This window comes from Chelmon rostratus, chromosome 23 (assembly GCF_017976325.1).
Source record: "Chelmon rostratus isolate fCheRos1 chromosome 23, fCheRos1.pri, whole genome shotgun sequence".
In the NCBI taxonomy this organism is placed as follows: Eukaryota; Metazoa; Chordata; class Actinopteri; order Chaetodontiformes; family Chaetodontidae; genus Chelmon; species Chelmon rostratus.
Genome location: NC_055680.1, coordinates 1,956,284 through 1,979,355, shown reverse-complemented (window position 1 = coordinate 1,979,355; position 23,072 = coordinate 1,956,284). Strand labels below are relative to the sequence as shown.

Below are 23,072 nucleotides of genomic sequence, written 5' to 3'. Positions count from 1 at the left end.
CTGCACACTCTAACCAGAGTATTTCCAGTAGCAAGAACTTGACTGACACGTTCAAGTGTGCAACAGGTGTGAAAGGACAACTCTGGACAGTGTCCCAAGCTGATTCTGTGGACATGAGTGAGTTATGTGAGGAAACCGCCTTAGTGTCTAGTCTATATGTTCAGGGCAGGCAGTGTGATCTAGCAATCCATTTTGCTCACCCCTAATTCACACCTGGAAGCTGCCCAAAAACAACCTCAGTCTGATCTCATGGCCGCTGAGCGGCTCCTCTGGAGCACTTTGGGGTTATTAGTCTGCACAATAGCTCATGTTTCCTATACCTGGATTTTTTTACAGTCAGCTACAAGTATGTGGAAGCAGTCAGAGTCCACGGTTTTGCAGAGAATGATAAAGAAAAGGTGGGAATAGTTTCAGCTGAGCTTTATCTGCACAGTGGTGACCAGCAGTCTGCACACCAAGAGGGGTCTGATGTTCACTGCCTCCACTCAGAAACAAGATAAAAACAGCACCCTTCGGGATGAAGTTGCTTTTTTTTTAACAATATATTAATTATCGCCTTGTTTACACACACAAACACAGATTAACAATATGAAAACACACACACACACAGATAAACAAGACACAAATCTGTTTTTTCATACATCTGTAATCCCTCATGCAGCACTCCGAAATTGAAAATAACTGATCAAATGATATTTCACTAATTAACTTACATAATAACCGCCTTAAAAGCGCACACAAAACATTATGCAAGGTTTACAACAATTCGTGATTTAGTCCCTACACCACTCAAAACTTTTCGAACAAGACCATTTTCAAGAAAGGCTGCAGGCCCAGACGGCATCAGATCAAGGCTTCTCAAGTCCTGAACCTGAAGCTGGGGAGAGTGCTGCAGCTGTGGAAACATCCTCACCTGATAGGCTGGTCCTGGCCATCTCTCAAAAAGTATGGAAGATTTTTATTCCACCAGCAAAAAGTCACACCAAAAGACTTATTGCACTAAACCTCTGAACTCTGATGGATGAAATGCCAGGAGTGATGCTGAACACGCTTCTTAAAAGTAACCCTGATTCCAAAAAAGGTGGGCCGCTGTGTAAAAGGTGAATAAAACAGAATGCAATCATTTACAAATAAAGTGCATTCACTGAGTTTTATGTATTGTTCCCAAGCCCATAGCAACATCCATGCTGACTCATCTGTTTCACAAAGTGATGAACCTCGCTGCTCCAACATATTCTGTTTTGTTTTGCAGCATCTCAACTTTCTTGGAATCGAGGTTGTATGATTAAGATACCATATACCATGTTTTTGGCTGTTGGTTTCATCAGATTTGGCCAAATATCAGAATATACTGTGTCTATAAAAACATGTCAGGCCTCCTTCTAATTTCCAAGTTTGACTGTCTTTCAACTTTTAACTTGCAGTTAACATCCATGTCTGTCCAGACTCATAAAATATGTAGGGAAGACTTTGAAGGAGTTTAAGAAAAGGTATCAAGTGAAATGGAAGTTCTCACTATATTAACATGTATGATCCCAGTGAATAATGTCCAGTGAGAAACATGCTATCGTCACGTAGAGACTATTTTTCCAGAGGAGTCCAGAGGACTGATAGAGAGCTTCATCACATGGTGCAACAACAATCACCTGAAGCTCAGTATCAGCAGAACCAACGAGCTGTGCTGGACCACAATGCTTCAAACGTGGATGCTGCTGCAGAGAAGCTACAAACTGTAAAACGTGGAGGCTTCACACACGTCTTCAACCTGCAGCACAGAAGATCTAAACAATCAGCACAGTTTCAAGATTAGTCACCATTCAGTATCTGAGCGAGTGTGACACATGGTCACAATCTGCCTTCTGTTGCTGAGTTATGCTGCTGAATAATGACCAGAAAAAGAGTTTGCGGAGAAACCTTTGGGACATAAAATGTCATCACTTCATCAGTGAAATTTTGTCGCAATTAACATATCGATTCTTGAGTTATGGTCAAAAATGTGTTTTGCATGGTCACAGTTACCTTTGATCATTAATGGCCAGAAAAGCGTTTTTGCAGAACATTATGACATCACAGTGAAATTAACCTTTGGGATTTAAAATGTCACCATGTCATGATTTCATCCTATGAGGCATTTGTGTGATATAGGGTGTGAATTCATGAGTTAAGGCCAAAAAGGTGTTTTGTTTGGTCCCAGTGACCTCTGACCACCACAGTCTATATTCAGTTCATCCTTGACTTAAATGTTCGTGTCATATTTAATTCACCTACATTTTTTCACATCAATCTAGACACAATGCTCCACATTGACAAGTAAAAACTAGTTTGTTTGTTTTGTCAGTTTCTTGAAAATAGAAGATTGAAAAATTCCATTTTACATAGTGTAAGTCTACAGAGCCTTTGTAATGACAAACACAATTCAGCTCTGCAATCCTGATCCTACTTCTATCAGTGGTCCTTGAGATGCTCCTTCACCTTGATTGCACTCCAATTGTGCCTAAATTAATTAGTTGAACATAATTAAGAAAGGCACACAGCTGTCTATATAAAGCTTCACGGCTGATGGTGTATGTCAGAGTGAACAGCAAACCATGAGGTAGAGAGAACTGTCTGCAGACCTGAAAGTGCGCAAGAGCACTCCATCATTCTCGAATGGAAGACGTTCTGAACCACCAACAGTCTTCTCACATCTGACCACCCAGCCAAACTAAAAGGCACGTGACAGCTCGGCAGACAGCACATACTGTCTTTGAACTTACTCAAACTGGTCTCAGTGAGTCTCAACCTCTGAGTGCCCGACAATGAGGAGCCGAGTCCAGCAGGAGCCTTGGTGTGGCCACTCCGGTCTGATACTGTGGTGTTCAAAGTCTTCTCTGTATCCCTGAAGCACTAAACATGCAGGCATCATTAACCCCTCTGTCGTGGTATGGCTACATGCACACAGGTCATGCACAAGATGTGTCGTTTCACACTCGATGGCCAAGATGGAAGGCATGCTGTCGGGAGGTGTGCATGTCTGTGGCCTTTTACAATATGCCCAGAAAAAAGGGCAAAGTTCAAACATAATACTGCACTGGACAACTGTACTGCAGTAGACTGTTAATCAGGAAACTGGTGTAACCTACAGAAAGGAGTTGAGCAAAGTCAGTTGAGTAACTGGCAGGCCTGTCTCAATTACTACGTAAAAGACCTGATCATGATTTTTGAGCTGACCACAGTCCTTTTGCACCTTAGATTCCACACTCAGGGCAATTTTAACCCAATGTTAGAAATGTTTCAACAAACAGAATGCAAATTAGGTGCATTTCCATCAGCTGGCTTGAGGCAAATAAATTGTCTACATGAGCACAATGTTCCAGTGTCAGAAAAAAAAAGAGCCTGGCTGCTACACCTTACTGCTCTGGGGTATGTTCCTTTGCTTCAGCTCATTCGAGACCATATTTCTTGCTGTCTTAAGCAAGATGATGACAGACAGTTGCCAATAACAGGTCTCTTGATTTATAGAGTTGAGCCTCCCCTCTGTGCACAGCAGCGTGTTCGACAGCTCTGGGGAAATGTACGCAATGTAATCGAACCAAACAGCTGATCTGTCATGTAATATTCGCTGGATCATTATTTTTTCAACAAACGTGTTGCCATAAGGTCTTTTTGGACGAAAGGAAAAAACCCTCAAGCGAGTGTAAAACCTTCTCAGCAATATTGTGGAAGTTTTGTTGAATTATGGTTTTAAGCTAAATGAAAAGGAGAGCCCAATAACTGAGAGGAGGCAGTTTGTTGGATTTACAGCAAAAGGATGTGGCAGTCAAAGGTGCTAATACTAAAACATTAGCTTAAAATGAACAGAAAAGGACAATTGAATTGTTAATCACAATTATTTGTATGACAACTACAACTTTGTTATTGTGACTAGTGACTGTTGATGTTCTTGAAAATGCTGAATGACAACATCTTACATTCTGAGAGCAGAAACATATTCAGTGCTGCATGTTGGAGTACGATTGATCATATGTAGCCTGACTTTTTCTGTGTTGTGCACTTGTCTTCGTTTTTGATCCATGTAAGTAATATCAGATTGGGTTTTTTTCCTGCAGCAGCAGCAGCTGCAGACATCTCCTATTTAGATTTTTTTTTCTTTCATTTTGCATGGGTTGCTTTTCCAGAAATAGGGGACATCCTTAATATTGCAAGAACCCATTTTGTCAGTCAAGTGAAACTGACTGATTTTTTAAGAAAAAAAAAAAAACACTTTTGGCATTCAGGCTTTAAGTACAGTCAGCCTCATCTCAGTTTTCAGAAGTCAAAGTATTGAGTTAAGCCCTGCAAACAGTATTTAGGTCCAGAGACATGAAAAACCACCCACTGAAATCAAGGATGGTATGAATATATATCAAATATCAACATATATCCATACATCCATTAACCCAAATTTCCACTGCTAGGGATGAATAAAGTCTATCTTATGTTATCTTATGTGTCATGAATGAAGCATATGTTGATTGACGTGTGTACATAAATGTAAAATTAATCAGTTCCAGTAAAGGTCTTCCTATTGATCCCCTGACATATTGATCACATATTGAGCACAGTAACTATGGAGTCAATAAACCATGAAAACCGAGTTCACTGGACTGAACCACGTTCCATTTGAAATCAAAGGCCAATAACATGTCATTATCGAGTATATCAGTCCAACAGCTGTCTGTGCACTGGCCTCGCCCTGGAGGGGAGAGGGGTCGTGTGGGTCTACTCCCCAGGCGTCCACAGCTTGCTGCACCGACAGGCTGCTGTTGCGTCAGTGGGCCAGTGCTTCCCATTGGACGCCATCTGACATGCAGCGCTGCAGGCTAAGGCGGAAGTGGAAGTGCAGGCAGGCCTCTGCCAGCCAGCTGCTGTAGAAGTTGTCTTCAATGACGTCATAACAAGGTGTTTGGCTAAAGTGGCTCACCTGTTGTGATTCAATGATGGTAGCAGGCAATTCAACCCATACCGAGTTCACTAACAATTTTACATTTGCTGTCATGAACACAGTGTTTGGTAGTAATTCATTACATTCATTTATTGTCTCTTGAATTTCATCAAAATCTGATTATAAAGGAGTCTTTTAAACTGGCAAGTGCACTTGCACGCAACAGTATCTATGCACATTTTCCATTTGCACATCTGAATGGAATCATGTGAAGAGTCTCTCTCAATGAGGCAGTGATGCACTGATTCACTGAAACCAAAGACATAGTGGAGTATTGCATCTATCAGCCTTCCCTTTTGGTTTCCTGAGAAGACATACATAGATTGTGATTTTTATTTTGCATCAATATGATCAGCATACAGAATAACATGTCAAAATGAATGTCAGAATGACAGTCAAAAACACCTGAAAACCCACAGTTCTGAGAAAGCTGCTGTGGTTTCTAACATAAAGATAAAAAAGGTCCTTACGATTTATATGCTCTATCTCTGCAGTTCTTCTAATTCCACAATGCAAATATGCATCTGCTTATTTCCCTGTTCTCTGTGAGAAGGTAGTAATAAGTGAAATGAGCTGGTGTAGTGCTTGGTTGGAATGAAAACCTGCAGGTCCATAGCTGAGCGATACTCACTTCAATCACAGAGAATCCACCCTTGATCTTCTTGCCAAGTGGCACGGCCAGACTCCACAGGAAGAGACATGGCAAATAATGGTTTTAATCTGGCCAAAGAACTTGTGGAGGTTCTCTTTTTACTGTTCAAGACACCCAAGGCCGTACCTGAAAATGGAGCCAGCATGGTGAGTTTGGCATTACTTGAAAAGACTTTTATTTTATGATGTGTTCTGTTCTTTTTATTATTTTGGACATACGGTGCTATGCAGCCTTTGTCACTGATAACTCCACCGTGGACTTGTTAATGAAGTAGAGAGCCACGTGCCATGTTTGTGACTCATGATGTGCTTTACATTTAGCTGATGTATATCCTCTAGATTAAAATGGATTGCTATGTTCTTTAGAGTTACGCCTGGACTCCTCCTACAGCTGATGACAGTGAAAATGATTTGTAGAATATTATTCATATAAATAAAACTCACTTATGTTGTCACTGATGGTGCACAGTGTGCCATAGTTCCAAACATGCACAATAAACTGCTGTCACCCACCGCAACCTTCTGTATCGGAGTGTGTAGTCACTGTGTTAAGTCACTGAAAGCTGTTTGGCTTCATATTAACGGCACGTTTGTTAGCATTAATTTAATTATTTCATCAGAATGTACATAACATTCATACATAACAAGGCCACAGAGTTTCATTGCTATCTTACTGAAGACCATTGAATTATTTAATTCTTTCTTGTGAAGTAAGATAAACTGGAGGAAAAGCGACCAGATGCATCGACCTGGGCGTGCTCGAACAGATTCCATTCAAACTGGTTTTGGAAAAAATCACACATTTGGGGGCAGAGATCATAAGTCAGTATGACTCATTATTCTAAGATTTTACAACTATATTAGACAAATTTAGAACCAAATTAGAGTTTTGGAAAACACTCCCAAAAGTAAATGCAGTTAAGATGACTTGTCTCCCTCAAGTCTCCTATTTATCTGGAATATATAAATCCCATGGAATTAGGAAGGGTCATCTGTGCAAGCATGAAGCTTGGACCAGATTTCATGTGCTATTAATGGGTGGCAAACATTTGCTGTGTCTCCAATTTGCTGGTGGAGACCATTGTGCTCACCAGCTGGCTAGATATGGAGCAAGAGGACTGTCTACCCTACACACTGTCTCCCATTTGTCTCACATAAATCATGTTATAATTCTAATCTGGTAATTCATAGTACCATTTAATCAGCACCATTCACCAATCAGACAAAAAGCAAAACAGTTAAAGCTTAGAGCTCTATGCTTTAAACTGCTGATATCGGCAAATTCATCCTTCAATTCAAGGATGAATGAAAGGAAGTATGACGTCAGGGATTCATACAATTTCGGTACTTTTGCATCATTTCAGCAGCTCAGAAGAAATATGGGCTGACAGATTTCTTTATTTTGCAAGGAACCATCTTCACTATTTTGGGGAAGAAGGTTCTGGGGATAGAAATAGCAGAGGCCATCTGGGACATATCACCTTTTATAGTTATTACATGTTAGCACTTAACAGTTACTTGTTTACACATCTAGCAGACACAGAGCAACATTATCATTCATTTGAAGTTGTGATTGTATCCACCTGATGAATGTAAGTCCAATATTCACTCTCCTTTCAGCTCTAGTTTGGTCTCCACCAACTCCTGAGAAAAATATCTGGCTCTTTAGTGGCTAAAGCCAGCAAGCGAGCAAGTTTCTGCTAGTAACTGTGTCTGTGCACTGAGCAGCTAGTATACAGTGCCGCTGCCTGCGGTGGCGGAAAATGATGCTATGAGAGCAGTAAGAGTGAACTGGAACGGTAAAGTTGTGGGACAAACTGCTAAATAAACTTGCTAAAAGGCTCTTGTTGATGTGAGGCAGCCACATTTTTTCAGATTTTCACTACTGTTGTTTATTTATTTATTTTTGTTAATTGTATGACATAAGGCAAAACACTGAATGCTAGCTGTGTTGGTTTGATGTTGGTGTATGTGGTGTGTGGTGGGGTCTGTGTTCTGAACAGTCAGTCTATGGGGTGGCTGGATGAAAGAAAGAACACTGAGGGAAATTATAGGAAGGCAGACAACTTAAAAAAGATTAAGAGAGTGGGTTTAGTTGGGATCATTGTGAGTAGATAATTTATTTTAGGAAGTACTATTATTTTGGCCATCCTGCCCAAAATGGATAGTGGAGGGTTCATCCAGTGGTGGAATTTGTCATTCGTTGTTCTGAGTATTGGAATAAAGTTTAGCCTAACAGCTCTGACAGCCAGGGGAAAATGTTCATCCCTAAATACGTGATATGACCTGTACATAATGGGGTAGGTGGTGTGTGGGCTGCCCCATCCCAGCTGTTACTGTGTAATGGAAGGATGGAAGATTTATTCCAGTGGTCAGAAATATTTCAGTATTCTTCAATAAGTTTAATTGATTCTTGTTGCGATGGGTGAGGTTTTTGTAGGAACAGTAATACATCATCTGCAAAGAGACTGATCTTATAATGTGCTTTGGGTGTATGGATTCCCATCATGTTGGCGTTCTAAAAAATGGCTGCAGCTAATGGTTCAATGAAAATGGTGAATAGGGAGGGACAGAGTGGACATCCTTGCCTAGTCCTCCTGTGCAGTGTGAAGCTTTGTGAAGTTCGTCCAGTGATGTTAACAGTTAACAGAAACATACAGAAAGTTGACCCAGTTAATAAATGATTCCCAAAAGCCAAATCTTTGCAATTTGGTTACGAGGATTGACTAGTTTACTCTATGAAAGGCTTTATCTGTATCTTAGGTGGCTATGATGGTTCCAGCTTGTTGCAGTGATGAATAATCCGTTAAAAAGTCTGCATTTTTCTGGATTAGTGACTACCTTGGATGAAGCTGCTTTGATCTGGGTGAATTATGGATGAAATTAGTTTTTCTATTCTGAGCTAGTGCTTTGGTGATGATTATATCCACACTGAGGAGAAAAGTAGATCTAATCATCACCAATATTTCAGTTGTCAGGCTGTTTTAAGTCTGTTAGCAGACCAGAAGGCTGGATTTTGGTTTGTTCTTTACTAAGTTGTGGTTGGTTAATGCTGTTAAGAAATGAACTGATGTCCTCTTGACTCGGGTCGAGGTTGGTTGAGGCTTCATTGCTGAGTTTTTAATGGAGATTGTTTTGTTTTGTTTTGTTTCATGATTTGCCAAGTATTTACCAGATTCATTATTATGGTGAATTTTCTTTGTGAAGTCTATGTATCAAGAGTTTTCTTATTAATAGTTTCATTTATTTGAAATTTCCACTTTCTTTGTTCATTCTGGCTTTCCTCTGCGGTTACTTGCATTAATGTTTTCGAGCTGCTTCTTGTTCTTGTTCTCTTTTTATAAATGGAAAATGAATGACTTCTGGGTTTTTTTAACTGCCAAGTTGGAAGATTTAGAGCTCTCAGAAAATCTGACTTGTCTTGTTCATTTACTTGTTCATGATTAAATTAACCGGTTGTTCACATGAACGCAACAACCTGGCACTTAATGTTAGTTCTCACATGAGTGAATGAGGCATTAAGTACATCACAGTAGGCAGTGAACGAAGTGGAAGAGCTTTCGTCTATTATTACACATCTGTGCACATTCTGATGTTCCGCTCTGGTGCTTGACAAATAGTTCAATATTTCCTCTTCTTCAGGCAGCAGAGTGAATTTCCTGGAGCAGAAATGCGTATTGGGACAGGAAAACAACAGGATGGAGCTGGTACTTGATTTTTCTCAGGTGCTGGCTGCTTGAGCAATTCCATTCAATGTACCTGTACTCTGTCTATAATTAATCGCACACTCATCTCCCCCTCACTCCGACTGATCCCGAACAAGGCTCAACCTTAAATGAAATTCATTTCAAACAAACGAGCAGAGGACGAGGATGTGCAGTGGCAGACAGGCTTTCCAGCAAGCAAGAAGAAAAATGCAGTTTCATCACGATAACTTATGAAACACCTCTCAAGAGATCACTCTCATTTTCAATGCAGACACTGTACAGGAGATCATTTTTAGTCTGAGTGTCAGAGTGAAGTTTGGGTGGAGGTTGAAGAAGTCAGACAGTGACAGCTCATGGTGTTCAGTTGTTTTAAGAGCTTGTCAGGAGCTGTACAGTGCAGGGAATGAATAGTCTATTCGTAGAGACATGTACAGCAGATACTGTGAGACAGATTCCATTTAATTATTCTGCAGTTTAATACAGCTTTGCCTACTGGTGTTACATAACTGGGAGGAGATAAGTTTCGGCATTTTCAGAATCGTTTTGCAAAAAATGACTTATGAGTTGAAATGCATTCATCTGATAGGAGGTAACACACGATGTCAGCTGACAAGATAACTTGGACCAGATCACCCAACAATGAGTGTTGAGCCTTTGCACCAAGTACATGCAGGTTTTTATGAAAGTAAACTAAGCTAACAGCCACAGCCTTATGCATCTGTTAAATAACTGTTTTTTTACATGGAATTAAATGGATAAAAAAAACACAGAACACATTAACTGCTGGATTTGTCAAAATGGATTTATTAAGTCTCCATAAATATTCAAGGCTGGATTTTGAAAGGGATACGATGGCACTCAAGCTTTCGTCGGAACAACACAACAACATCCTCCTGGCAAACAAAGAGCCTTTCCAGGATGCTCCTTTCATACCCAATCATGATACTCTCACCTGTTACCAAACAACCTGTTTACCTGTGGATTGTTTCTGGAGCATTCCCCCACCCTTTGCAGCTCCTGTCCCAACTTGTTTGAAACCTGTTGCTGCATCGAATTTAGAATAAGATGAGTTGTATGTGATGATTTTTACACCGAGGCCGTTTCCATTGTACTTTTGTTTTTATTTTATCAATACATCAATGTCCTCAGCAAGCATAAAAACTTTTTTTTGATGTATTGAGATTTGTTCTAATTTTCGGTGTTTCAAGTATTTTTATGCGCATTGAATGAGACAATAATTTGTCCAAAAGTAGGGCTTTTTTCATGCTCTTGATTTGATTGTTTCGGGGGGCATAAGTATTTCGCAGAAAAAGCTACAGCAGAAATATAATACAATGGAGAAATTCACTTGAAAGACAATTTATGGCCAGTTGATAAAGACAGAGTGAAGTATGGAATACAGACTGAGGAGAGGCCTTGAAGGCAACAAAAAGATGTGAATTGAAATGGCAGGTTTGTAAATGTCACTGTGGGTACAGTACTGCTGTTTCACGAGAATGAAAAGCTTGTGGAAAGATTTATTTTGGACTTGAGCTCAGTCAGAGTCAAGTACTGATCCCTGTGAAGCAGCAGAGCCAGGTCCTCGAACATGGAGCGCTGCACTGAAATCAAAGAACAAACGCAACAGGCTTTGCTCACATCTCGTCGAAGGAAAAACCTCAAAAGGTGTCAATCAGCTTCGATGAAAAATAAGAGCTTGAGAAGGAGCAGGGCAGCGGGGAACATCGAGGGTGTGGAGAGCTGCTAAAATGTGAAGTGGTACTGATTCCCTGACTGTACATGTGATGTTGAGTCCATGCTAGCACCTTCTCTCTGATCAAGAATTTAATGCTAAATCAATCATGTCAAGAAACATTTGAGAATTGTGACATACAAGTTTTGTTGTTTTGTTTTTTTTTTTTAAAAAGCAAAGATTCCTGTAGCTTACAAATACAGCTAAATATTCAGTTTCTTGTCGATGTCTCTCACCTGAGAAAGAACTTGTTGTACAGAAGCTGCCCGGCCCAACTCTGCTTTACACATGTCCTCCTCACAGCTCCACACAGCTCTGTTTACTGAGTGATGCTGCACCATTCGACATGAATGATATGATTTCAGTGTGCACTTAGTGCTATTTGTGTGTGTCCAGCTACAGTTAGCTCCAAACTCTGTTCAAAAACATGGAAATTAAAAGATTCAACACACACACACTGATGTGAGTCCAGCCAAGCCTTAGGCTCTTCTTTGCTGGTGTCATTGAGGGCCACGGTCTTGCAGCAGAGGAGAAAAAAAGGTCTGTGGTGGTTTTGTCTTTTAGTTTGATCTGAAACCTTTGGTTCCAAAGGTTTGGATAATGTCAGTGTTCTCGGCTCTCGGCTTCCAGCGTGACAGTTTGCGAACTGAAATGGTTTTCATCTGAGGCCTGCATGAAAGCCTCCATTAGTCGGCTGAGTCAGTGAGGGACAACAACATTAACACCATTTATGCAAGAGGCCGAAAGGTTACTTCAAAGAGCAAAAACGTTCCTCTCAAAATGATGGAGCACAGACTGAATAACGTTTAACTCAGCTCACTGTGGAGTTAACGAAGTTGCCAAAGGGCCCTGACAAATAATACCTGTGGATGCATTGAGGTGCCCCTGCTTATTCTTGACGTATACCGGCCAGATTGCCATGAGATGTGCTGTAGCTATTCACAGTCTGCAGAGGATGACCCCTTTTCATCTTGTGCCATGATCAAACCAATTTATACCAACATCAAATATATATTTTCTGCACAGGAAATAGAAACAGATTTCCATGACACTTACACAACATATTCATGCTCCTCAGAGGAAGAAACTTCTCACACACAAACAGCCTTTCCCACAAGCCCCAGACGGTTGCAGGAGGGCTAAATGGTACAGATGGTTTTCAGAAGGTTTAATCGGTTTTCAGCGATTAAAGATTTTTTAAAGGTTTTTTGAATAGCGAGTGCTGTAGTCCCGTAGAAAATCATTCGTTTTAGAACATCTATTCGAAAGCTTTCCTTAAAAAGAAATCAGCGGGACAGCGGCTAGGCCGGATGTGACTTTGGGCCTCTGTTGCTATTAACCTGAATGTACTGTACGAGCACCAACACCTGGCTGGCTGCTGTTTTTATAAACCCCACACTTCATTTATGTGACTCATCAGCTGAAGGCTAGCCTGAGGAAAGACATTAGCGTATTTATTCAACTCCCTGCAGGCCCGCGGCTGCACAGGCCTTGATTTATAGACAGCGGTCCTGGAAAAACTCAGCTCTTTTCATTTAGATCACGTCTGCCGTCTGGCATAGAAACCACCCCACAGGTTTGTTTGGGCGCCGGGTGCCCTGGTAATGGGGTAGGAAAACGTCTACATCAATATCTCTCCCCACGAGGCCATTCCTCCTTGCTGTCCGATAGCGCTCCACTCGAACCGTGGACTCTCCAAATGCATTAGTCTCCGGGGAGAGGAGAGCTGCCTCTCGCAGATATCTCATTTCCAACAGAGTGGAATCCATTAAGAGAAGGTGAGAGTGGAGACTACCCATGATGCAAAGCCTTCATACTTGCTCATCAGCCAGAAACTATAAGATCATCATGACGCCACTGTAAAACAAAATGAGTCTTTGTTTCAAAAGGAGAACTGGCAGTAAGACAGTAGGGAGGACTGACTTAAAGGAGCCATCTCTCAGCCTTCAGTCCTACAGTTATTACTGAGGTCTTGTACATCCAAACTCCTAATTTTATTCCTCATTGTACAAATGTTTGACTCATGAGGTGGAAGTCTAGAATAAGGAGAGGCAGGTCTTCAACCACAGGACCTGAGTAAGACCTTTCAGTAAGATACTGAAAGCCTACAGTGGTGCACAGGTGTGCCCCTCCCCCCCCTGACCTTCAGCTGGCTGCTCTGCATCAAAAAACAACGTCGTCTGTAATCCAGTGGTCAGAAACAGTAAAAACGTTGCCTCATGTTGGCCTTTTGGGTGAATTTTATTTCTAATCGACTGAGAGCTTTTGACTTTGTTTCTGGAACAGATCAATTCCTCTTCCTGTTCAAAACCTGACGCCTACATTACCCACACTGCAACTCGACCACCAACAGTGATGTTCTAGTAGCAGCTAGCGTAGCCTTGAGCCGCTGGCCTCAAGCTGGGACGAGGAGCTGGCTGCAGAGGTCTGGCGAGCTCGGTTCTTCACATGCAAACTTCAGTCGTCTTCACCCCCAACTGATGCTGATTCCAGAGACATCACTTGAGGACATTTGTCAGACTTCACACAGCTCCCTCTGGAGACACCGAAGTCTGTACACGACAGTTGCAGTTGTACTCCGCAAAACCCGAAAGCAGACTTGAATGTGTAAAACTGGTGAAATTACCCTCTCACTGCATGTCCATACAGTAAAAACGCCTGCTAATTGAGCTGAAACCCTTTGACTTACCATCATGTCCCTCCTGCTGTTTGTGTCGTCCCCTTCACCAAAGGTTGTAAATAATAAAGCTTGACAAAATAGTATAGGACAACAGCTGTTTGCTCTTGTCTTTTGAGTAAAGTAGCTGTGTGCTGAACACTCTTGCATGTACTGAGTGTAAACTGAGAATAATGTGGGTTTTATTTGTATTGTCATTCCACAACACCCCCAGTTTTCATTTGTTTAGGACCTGACTCTGCTAACCTCCAGCCTGCACTTAAAAAGAAACCTCTGCTGACCCACCCAGTGGTTTAACTTGTCACCTTGCTGTGGTGATATACAGATGTACTCGAGTACATCATGGCATCACTGTTGCCACGGTTACAGTTGCAGTAGAGCACATTACTGAACACCCTTAAAGCTGTTTCACACCCAAAAGTGATGCTGGCTGCGATCAGAGGTTACACAGGCTTGAAACGTTCGACCACAGAGGGCAGCAAAACACTGACTGTCAGCCTGGTGTGAAGCTGCTCTTCAAGTCTGGAAAGTTGGGAGGTTCAGAAAACAAACAAACGCTTCACAGGAAACAGAGATTTCTGTAACGAACTCATTGTCCAGTGCAGAGAATCATTGTTTTGTTAAATTCAAGTGAAAGATTTAAAACAGAGCACAAGTGCTCTCGAATTCTCAAAATGTTTGTTTTAATGGGTCACTCCAATAATTTAGTGCTGCACGTCCATCCAGTCTCTGGTTTAGACATCTAGACAGCACACTGGTCCAAACCAAAACCCAGGAGGTGCAGGCCTGCACACATGAACTCAGTGGACATTAACATCAAGCTCACACGAGAGGACACCAGGAACAACACCCTGGTCTTTTTGGGTGGTGCTGTACACACTGAAGAGGACAGAAGTAAGAAGGAGTGATCAGAATCCTGCAACACCGAGCTGATAGTGCACCAACAAGTGTCCAGGCCCAAGAGAAGGAGGGCAAAATTCTGAGGGATACACTTGAAGCTTGTGGAGACCCTAACCAGACCTTTAAAAAACAGCCACAAGATCCAGGAAGAGGAGTGAAAGGGCTATTTGTGTAAAACTAGAGACATCCCCCCCCCAAGTAGTTCATAATATGGGTAAATCTCCAAAAAACACTGGATCCTGCATTTCCCATAATACACTAAATAATATATTTTTTCAACCTAAGTCTTTCAAACTCCACACCCACAGTTTATAACACAGCTTTTTGGTTATAAATATACATTCCTCAAGTCCAGATTTAGCTGACCTTGATGACTATGACTTCATCAGGGTTACTTTCTCAGACTTCATAAAGCTTCCTCAGAGCAACAGAAGACATAATATATTATGTCTTCTGTTGCTCAGTTTTCACAGCGATTCCCCTCATGACTAATACGTTTATCGTAATGTCTAAATGATTAATTTGTGTTCTTATGAAAAACTTTGGCCTTGGCATGGCAGCAGCTCATTCATTTGCATCCTGTTTGTCCCTTTGCACTCACAGACGGTGTCATCACATATAAATCTCCATGAGGTTAGAATGAAAAAAAAAAAGACAGAATGAAAGAAATTTGATCGTTTTGTAAAAATATTTTATGCAACAATTCAAAAGTCATAACACACAGCAAGAGACGTTAAAATCAACATGAGCGACCGGGGTGTGTCCTGCAAGCCCCAAGCATCCATCAAATCCTCCACCATGTAAACAGTGCTGAACAGAAGCTGCTGTGTGATTGGCTCTCCTCCCTCCTGATAGGCCACTGTATCTCCAGATTGGTATTTTAGACATTCCTCGTACAATACAATAAATTATAAAACCTAAAAAGATGGAGGAGTTGACTTGTGGTAAACTTAACGTGACGTAAGAAGATTTTAAAGCGGTCGGGACACACCCCAGGTATGAAGAGACCTCTTTGGCACATAACACAAATCATAAAACGTGACATAATACAAACTGTAAACAAAACAACAGTCATTACAAAATGCATTTTTTTTATACACAGACGACATTAACAGTTTAAAAAAAACAAACAATAATCCTAAAAAAATTGATTTGGCAAATGTGACCGCCCCCCAGCGATAACACTTGTCTCAGTCTGCAAGGCCTCCGTGCAAAAACCGCGTCGCTGTGGTTAATGTTGATGCGCTGGGAGGAGGAGGAGGGGGGGGTCAAAACCGAGGGGAGAGGGCGGAGAAGTTTCATTTTGAAGTCTGAACTGGTACGAATCCTGTTTGTTCTTTCGTGTCTCCGTTTTTAACTTTGTGTTCGTCCTTCTCTGGTATGTGCGACAGCTCTGTGGTTTACCAGCCAAAGTCTCTTTAGTGCAAATAAGCTGTCAGCTGCTGCCTCCACGGAGGGCGGAGGGGGCAGGAGAAGGTCATTTTCGTGGCGGAGGCGAGGCTGTGTTTGGTTTGGCACCTGGGACCGGTCTGTGAGGAGACAGAGGAAACAGAAGAGGTTCAGGGTTAAGCTTTAACTGTTACAGCCTGACGACTTGCTGATATTTTAGAATAAGGCTGGTGAAACTCTGAAACGTGGTGAAGTGGTCTGACATGTTGGTCTGCTAACATTTGCTAAATAGCACTAAACACAGAGTCCAGCTGAGGCTGATGGGTAATCTGTAACATTGTTTGAAGTCTGTTCTTTCTGGCCGTACTGGCCCTGAGATGATCTTCCCTTCCTAATGGAAAACAAACCCACAGCGCTTGTTCTGTGTAAAAATGCATTCTTAAATTCAGATGAAGATGTGAATATGATAATATGAATACATAGCAGCTCAAAATTATGACAGTATTGCATAATTTTGACTTAAGACGTATTTCTAATTGTGCTTTAAGGGGTTATGGTCTAGCAGCCGTAGCTGCCACAGCTGTGGCATAACTGACGTCCTCAAACATTTAACTGCACTTCGGGGTGACGGTGGCTTTTACGTGGAGGCAACAAGCACTGTGATTCGTCAGCTTGGACTACATGTGTTCTCCTGTGTTTCAGATGATGGTGGAGCCGTCTCCACTGCAAACCTTCTGCCACCGCAATCACTCTCTATTCCAGTGAGTCAAAGAACACAACAGTGATTGCATGGCTGCCGTCTGCCACTCAGTGATGGGACATTCAGGTAACACGTGGGTTACCTGGATGGAACTCTAGCTCTGGGAATGCTTCCACAGCCCAGAGGCACTCTGTTTCACAACGTGAATGATAAAACTAACTGTGAGGAACACAATTAAAGCGTGATTAGCATGTCTGGTGTGGTGGTGGTGCCTGAACCCCAGTATGAACCCCACTGTCACACCGTGGTGAGGTTTGTCTCGTCTTGGGTCTGTTGTCTTGTCATTTCCTGTTTTATTTTGAAGGTCTAACTCTCCTCTCGTTTCAGAGCACTTGCCCTTCCTCATGTGTCACCTGTGTGTCCGCCCCGATCACCTGTTGTCTCCACCTGTTCCTGATTACCCTCCACAAATAGTCTGCGTCTCCCTTGTCTTGTGCCGGTGTGTCTTTGTCCCTTGGTCGACTCACCCGTGCTTCGCTTGTTCACAGTCACAGCCACAGAATTATTGCCTACGTGTTTTTTTTCCCTCCTTCGGGAGCGTTTTCTGTTTTTTCATTTTATACATTCATATTCATTCTTCTTTATCCTCCTAGTGGAGCGTTTTTTGTTAGTTCTTTAGTTTGTTCATGATATAATTTGTTAGATTTACCTAGAGTCATTCATAGCCTTTTTGGTTACACTCTGCAAAGAGATCTCTGAACACTGTTAAATAAATCTGTGAATTCTGCTGAACTCTGCATCTGAGTCCTCATTCCAGTATCAGCCTGACACCCACGTTTGTGTCTCTTTGTCTCGGTTTTATTTATTCAATCTTCTTCTTCTCCTGGCAGAAATAGACTTCACTTTTATTCAGATTAAGGTCTCTTTATGAGGTTTGTTGACAATAAGGAAATATAGATTAATGCAAGCATGAAGATCAGATGTTTAATGTAATGTTCTGATGAGAACGTTGTTATTCCAGAGAACAGAACATGGTATGAGTGCTGTTTCCCGCTCTCCACCATATGCACATGCTTTGCTGTGGATTCCTGAAGTCTGATACAGACTGCTCATGCTCTTCACTCTCATCGAGTCTTTCCACTGAACGGAGTTACACGCAGCTGGTGTTAAGTGTGAAATCTGATGTGGGATCAGATCGTGAGAGAGAACCAGATGTAGAGATATTTTGATCCATCTGCTACATGAGAGGAGCAGAGGAACCATAAAACCTGAAGAACAAGCACCTTGAGGTTTCCCCGCCGGACTTTTACCACATTCACAGCGTGAAACTAAAAGCATGACTCTGCATCTGAAGAAGTAAGTACGAGCCTTCAGACTGGGGGCCTGTCATGTAGAAGAAATGAAAATGGATTGTTGATGAGGACCTGAGTCAGTGATTGCATGGTTTGTAAACTTGGAGCATTTATGTGCATACACCCACCCTGAACAGAGAACAGCATCAGGTGAAAGGAGAGGAATATTGTGAGGCAGTATTTCTCACAAATGAAACCTTTTATAGGTGGGTCATAAAAGGCTTTTCAAAAAGGCCTTGGAATTGTAGGATATGAAAAAAATACATGCAACAGCTGAATTCTTTCATTAGATGTTTGAAAGCATCAAGAAAAGTTAAAGTCAGAGGACGAACAAACATTCTTCTTTTGTGTAGATGCTGTGCTGCTGTTTACACAGGACTGTAAAGTACATACATACTGCAACCGCCTTGAGCAGTTAAATTATTCTTGACCCATCCTCAGCATTAGCAGCCATTCTGCAGCACCCAGGGGCCAACCGAGGGCCGGGGACAATTAACCTCCATCCACGTTTTTGACGGTGGTGGACAGCACCTGGAGGACACCCACACAAACACGTGCCAGGGTTTGAAGCCAGGACCAGCTTGCTGTGCAGTGGCAGTGGGGTGAGTCACTGAGCCGTCAATCGTATGGAGTGAAGGCCGTGAGATAGAAGCAGGTGTCCTGCATGCTCACACGTGGCATCCTGCACTTACTGCACCATACATTCAATCCACCCCTTGTGATCAGGCCGTAAAGAGTCTAATAACTCGGCTTGGCCTGAGCACTAGTGGTGACAATGTGCTTCGTCCACACCTGTACAGCAGTGATGTAGCTTGGTACTGGCTAGTTGTGTGTGTCAGTGCAGTCACTGACTGGAATGGCAGCAATCAGCTCCCAGAACACGGACGTGGAAACCGGTGGTAAGGCTGGCCCCTCCATCATACACATACAGCATATTCATTTATATCCCTATTTTATTCGATTTGATTGATAGAATTTAGATAACGTTAAGCTAAGTACCTCTTAAAATAATTTACATGATTCATTAAGCTAAAAGATCCCCAAGCTGGACCAGGCAGTTCCTGAACATGATGGTATGTGTCATCCTCGTGATCGACATCCTCGACTACCTAATGGACTCCTGGTGTCTGTTCTATCTGCTGAAGGAAGAAATGCTAATTGTAGCTTTCTCTTGAACGCTCCTCCGTTGTCTCTCAGGCTGCATCACTGATGGATTTTAAAACTGTTAGCCCTCGCTTCTTATAGTGAGTCCGCTGGTGCATTCAGTATCATTTCCATCATTTAGCATTATTAGAGAGCGACTTTGCTGCATAAACATGGGTTGCTGTATGTGAAGCAACAAGAACTACAAAGTGGCTCTCCCATAGTGTTTATCACACTGGTGATTTTTATCTTAGTGAACAGGACACTGAAGACCATTTCTCTCCTTCTCTCTGCATGTTTCACCGTTAGCGTGTTGGCCGTGTGTTTGCCCACCTGAGAGCTCTGAGAGGGGGGACGGCCGAGACTTTGCCCACAGGCTTGGGTCCCACCGCCGGGGGCATCATGACGAGCAGACCCGGGGTGGGTTTGGAGACCTGGATCTGGGCTGGACTCACTGTGGGGGAGGCTCCTCTGGCTGGGCTGAGGGGGAGAGGCCTCTGAGGAGGGAAGGGGGACGGTCTGGGCTGCAGCTCAGACACTAACTAAAACAGAACAAACAGAAATATTGATTATTGACATTTTGATTATTCAACACTCAGACGCAAGAGGACACCAAGACATAGCAACCAGACTGGGTTTGTACATAGCGTTAGTAACCAAGATTATTATACATTTGCAAATGTAGAAAGAAAAGACAGACATTTTAATGTAAAAAGGGAAAAGACAGGGTTATCAAGTGGGATCGCCGCCAGCATGGAACTCAACACTAAATCCATGGCACATGGACACAGCAGGGAGAACGCCATCCCAGTTTCTGTACTGGACTGGATCCAAGTTGTCTCTGGAATCGGTTCAGCTAACTGATAAGAGGAACTTCTGTCCCACTTCACACAGGTAGCAGTTTGAAATTACCACTACAGCGCAGCTCTGAGATCAGATCACAAAGTAAACTCTCATGAAATATTGGATGTTTGACACACACAAGAAAAAGCAATATGCCATTCAAACCATGATCTAATTTAAAGGCATTTTACACTTCACAGAGGAGCACTGATGAGAGCAGTTTTGGAGGCTAAATCAATAAGAAAGCAATCAGATAAGAAACATACTGCACTTATATTCATTATTTCTTCAGGGTTCAGAAGAAATCTCTGCACTTCATCTACAAAGTCTATCCACAAGTCCGACAAAGTCCAACAGTTTTCTCGTTAGCTCTGGAAAAGTACTGAAATACATTTACAAATTCTGCATTTAGCTGCAGCCAGGAGCGATGTGACGTTCTTTTAGTTCTTTTAGGGGTTTTCAGTCTACAACTATGACTGGATCGTCTGTCTTCATCTGTTCAGATGTAACTGAGTACTGACTCAGACGTTACCACAGGGCACTTTTTATATAGACCAGGTCTACACTGTGCTCTCTTTAGAATATTATTTACAGAGACCCAACAATTCCATTATCAATCCAGGCGTGTGTGCACATGCTCTGTGATTGTGGAAGGTTTCTGATCAAATCTCTGTTTAGGCTGAGCCCTCCTCACCTGTGTACATACAGTAAGTAATACACTAAGCCTCAACAGTACTGAAGGACCTGAAACTGCTCGTGATGTTAACATGGCAGCTCTGGAAACAGTGTTTCACCTCAAATACCCAGCATCATTTGTTATGGAATAAATAAAATGAAATTTGGGGTGAGACACAGACAGTCCTATAGATATCGTTGTATATAAAAATGGACCTGTTGAGTTTTTCCCGGATGAAGAGTGTTTAAATGTGACTATTTTGTGAAAAATTGAGGAGTTGGAGACGCTTTTGCTGCTGTGACAGGGGGACATATGAATTAACTTGATGACAGTCTGGTTGTCTGACAGGCAAAATGAAATAATAAACCATTACAGTTCAGAAGAGGGTCTCACCAGTGGAGATCGTGTCGGGTTTAGAGGCAGAGGTTTCTTGGGCGGGCTGAGTCTCTGTGGTGTCTGGGGGGATTTGGGTGGAGCTGCTGGGGGTTTGCCAGCTGGCAGGGGTGGGCGAACAACCTTGAGGCCCCGGGGACCACCCTGGGGAGACGGAGCGGGTCTCAGAGGTCGCACAATGTTGACTGGCTGGGTGCCGTTGGGTGCGGGACCTGGTCTGAGAGGCAGAACCTCTTTGCTGGTGTGAGGAAGCTGGGATCCCAACAAAGACAAAAACACAAGAAAAAAGGCTAAAGATGACATCAAACCAGTTCCCAACCTGCTGTCCTTAGCAGCGTGGGACCTCAGTGGAGCCTCTGATACTGTTTGATCACAACCTTTTCATTGACAGGTAGGAAAAGCTCGTTTCAGTCTCACTTATAAAACACATCAAATCACAGAGAGTGTTCCATACAGTCTTTCTGGGTCGGCTATTTTCAGTCTTCATATACGACCACTGAGGGTGGTCATCAGAGTGTGCAGTATTGATTTTTATGGATTGAGCCATTGATCCTGATGACCTCAGTGCCCGTTAATACCTCCAAAACTGAATCTCTGACATCAATCTATGGGTGAGCCACAGTTTTCCTCCATTCGACAAATGACAGCAGGAATCATAGATCCTGATCCGAATCAGTAAAGACAGAGATAGTGCCTACAGTCTTCCTCACTATGGGTGCTACCATGTACTCTATCGATCACTCATTTTTTCACCACAGGTCTATTTGTTGATAAAAGCCTCAATTTCACAACTGGTCAGTTGTTTGCTGCCTGCCAGTCAAACCTGACTACAGTCCTAATGAAGCTGATTACCTTGGCTTAAACTCTTCATATATAACACCTAAAGTTGTTGTTTTTCAGGGGCTTTAAGAAGTTTTCTTGAACAATTACTAGCTTCTGATCTGGTGCCATGGGAGCGACTTTTAGTAAGTTTTCCACTTGGTGCCCTCACCCTTTTCCTTCCATCGTTTGTCCCTCCCTCTCCTTTTTTGCTCTTGTTGTATCTCTTTCCTTTCCGGTGACTAACATACCCTCACCTTGAGCTGCAAGCTCATCTTATCAAATGAATGTTAAAAAAAAAAAAACAAGGAAACAGCAACATGATGAAATGATGCTGAAGGCGCAGTGAACCGGTGCAGAGGGGAGCCGTGGACGTGGGAGGAGGCGACTCCGAGTGGTCGCACAATATAACAAGCTGCTGTAAAATGAGCCCATTTAATATGAAGGTCAACCTCATGGATGGCCCATTATTCACTAAAACGCAGCGGGAGAAACAGTCGCCTCCCCCTCCTCTTTCCTCCCTCCCCTGCCTTTGCCACACGTACTCCACTCACCCCCTTGTGGCTGCTAGCCTTGTTGATCGGTCCGACCACCTTCAGGTGAAAGGCAGGATTCAGATGGCCATTCTTCCCTTTCTCCACCGATGCCTCCATCCTGAGCAGAGAAACGAGGACAGGCAAAAAATAAACCAGTCTGACACCTGAAAGCTGTCCTGCTTCATCACTCTTCTCAGTCTGACATTGATGTCAGAGCCCCAGGTGGGAAAAGAGACAGAGAGGAAGTGGACATGGGAGTTTCTCATCCGGCATGATGTGAGAGGAAATACAGAGGTGAAGGATAAAGATGAGAACATAACACTGACATATTGATGATCTGGCTACTGTGTTAACAGACAGTGTCCTATTTACACACCCAGCAGACAATGAGCAACATCAGCAAAATATCTGTGGCTTTTTGACTGCTAAATGCTCCACTGTGTTCACCAGCTAGTTGCTAACTGTGTCTGGCTGCTGTTCGGTGCTGAGCAGGTAGTTCACAGTGGCTTTAGCAGAGCTTTTTCACTGAAAGCAGCCACCTGCTGCTGCTGCTGCTGCTGCTTGGAACAAGGTTGATGAGAGGGTGGTGAG

General features: G+C 42.6%; 1 protein-coding gene across 1 annotated transcript in view; it reads right to left on the bottom strand.

The window, feature by feature from the left end:
• Window positions 1-15,312: 15,312 nt before the first annotated feature.
• Window positions 15,313-23,072, bottom strand: part of adam19a (ADAM metallopeptidase domain 19a) — a 177,383-nt gene continuing 169,623 nt past the window's right edge. The window contains exons 20-23 of the mRNA XM_041965111.1: window positions 22,500-22,599; window positions 21,127-21,378; window positions 19,548-19,756; window positions 15,313-16,159 (exon numbers count right to left, since the gene is read on the bottom strand). Of these exons, the coding sequence (XP_041821045.1) occupies window positions 16,108-16,159; window positions 19,548-19,756; window positions 21,127-21,378; window positions 22,500-22,599 (613 nt within the window). The 3' untranslated portion in view covers window positions 15,313-16,107. The remainder of the gene's footprint in view (window positions 16,160-19,547; window positions 19,757-21,126; window positions 21,379-22,499; window positions 22,600-23,072) is intronic.